Source organism: Mastomys coucha, chromosome X (genome assembly GCF_008632895.1).
Source record: "Mastomys coucha isolate ucsf_1 chromosome X, UCSF_Mcou_1, whole genome shotgun sequence".
NCBI classification, from domain to species: domain Eukaryota; kingdom Metazoa; phylum Chordata; class Mammalia; order Rodentia; family Muridae; genus Mastomys; species Mastomys coucha.
In genome coordinates, this window is record NC_045030.1 from 41,953,663 (window position 1) to 41,954,138 (window position 476).

The following is a 476-nucleotide window of genomic DNA, read 5'->3' on the forward strand; positions in this document are numbered from 1 at the left end:
TCGGTCCTGGTCTACTCTGGGGTGGTGCTTAGCCAGCGCCAGACCGACCCTCGGCTTCGGAGCGGCAGTGGTGTTCCCCTCGGCGCTCCCTCGGCTCCCCGGGCTTCCCCGGCTTCCTCAGGGACCGCGGACCTTAGTCTATGCCCTACCTCTGACCCCACTAGAGCCATGTCGACCCCTGCCCGGCGCCACCTCATGAGGGACTTCAAGAGGTTACAAGAGGATCCTCCGGCTGGAGTGAGCGGGGCTCCGTCGGAGAACAACAAAATGGTTTGGAACGCGGTCATCTTTGGGCCGGAAGGGACCCCGTTTGAGGATGGAACATTTAAACTTACAATTGAATTCACTGAAGAATATCCAAATAAACCACTTACTGTTAGATTTGTCTCTAAGATGTTCCATCCTAATGTCTACGCAGATGGTAGTATATGTCTGGATATACTTCAGAACCGTTGGAGTCCAACCTATGATGTGTC

General features: G+C 54.6%; 1 protein-coding gene across 1 annotated transcript in view; it reads left to right on the plus strand.

Annotated features, from left to right (window-relative positions):
* Ube2a (ubiquitin conjugating enzyme E2 A) overlaps positions 1-476 on the plus strand; it is a gene marked incomplete at its 3' end in the record, with an annotated part of 10,334 nt that continues 9,858 nt past the window's right edge. The window contains exon 1 of the mRNA XM_031372425.1: positions 1-323. Coding sequence (XP_031228285.1) covers positions 169-323 — 155 coding nt within the window. The remainder of the gene's footprint in view (positions 324-476) is intronic.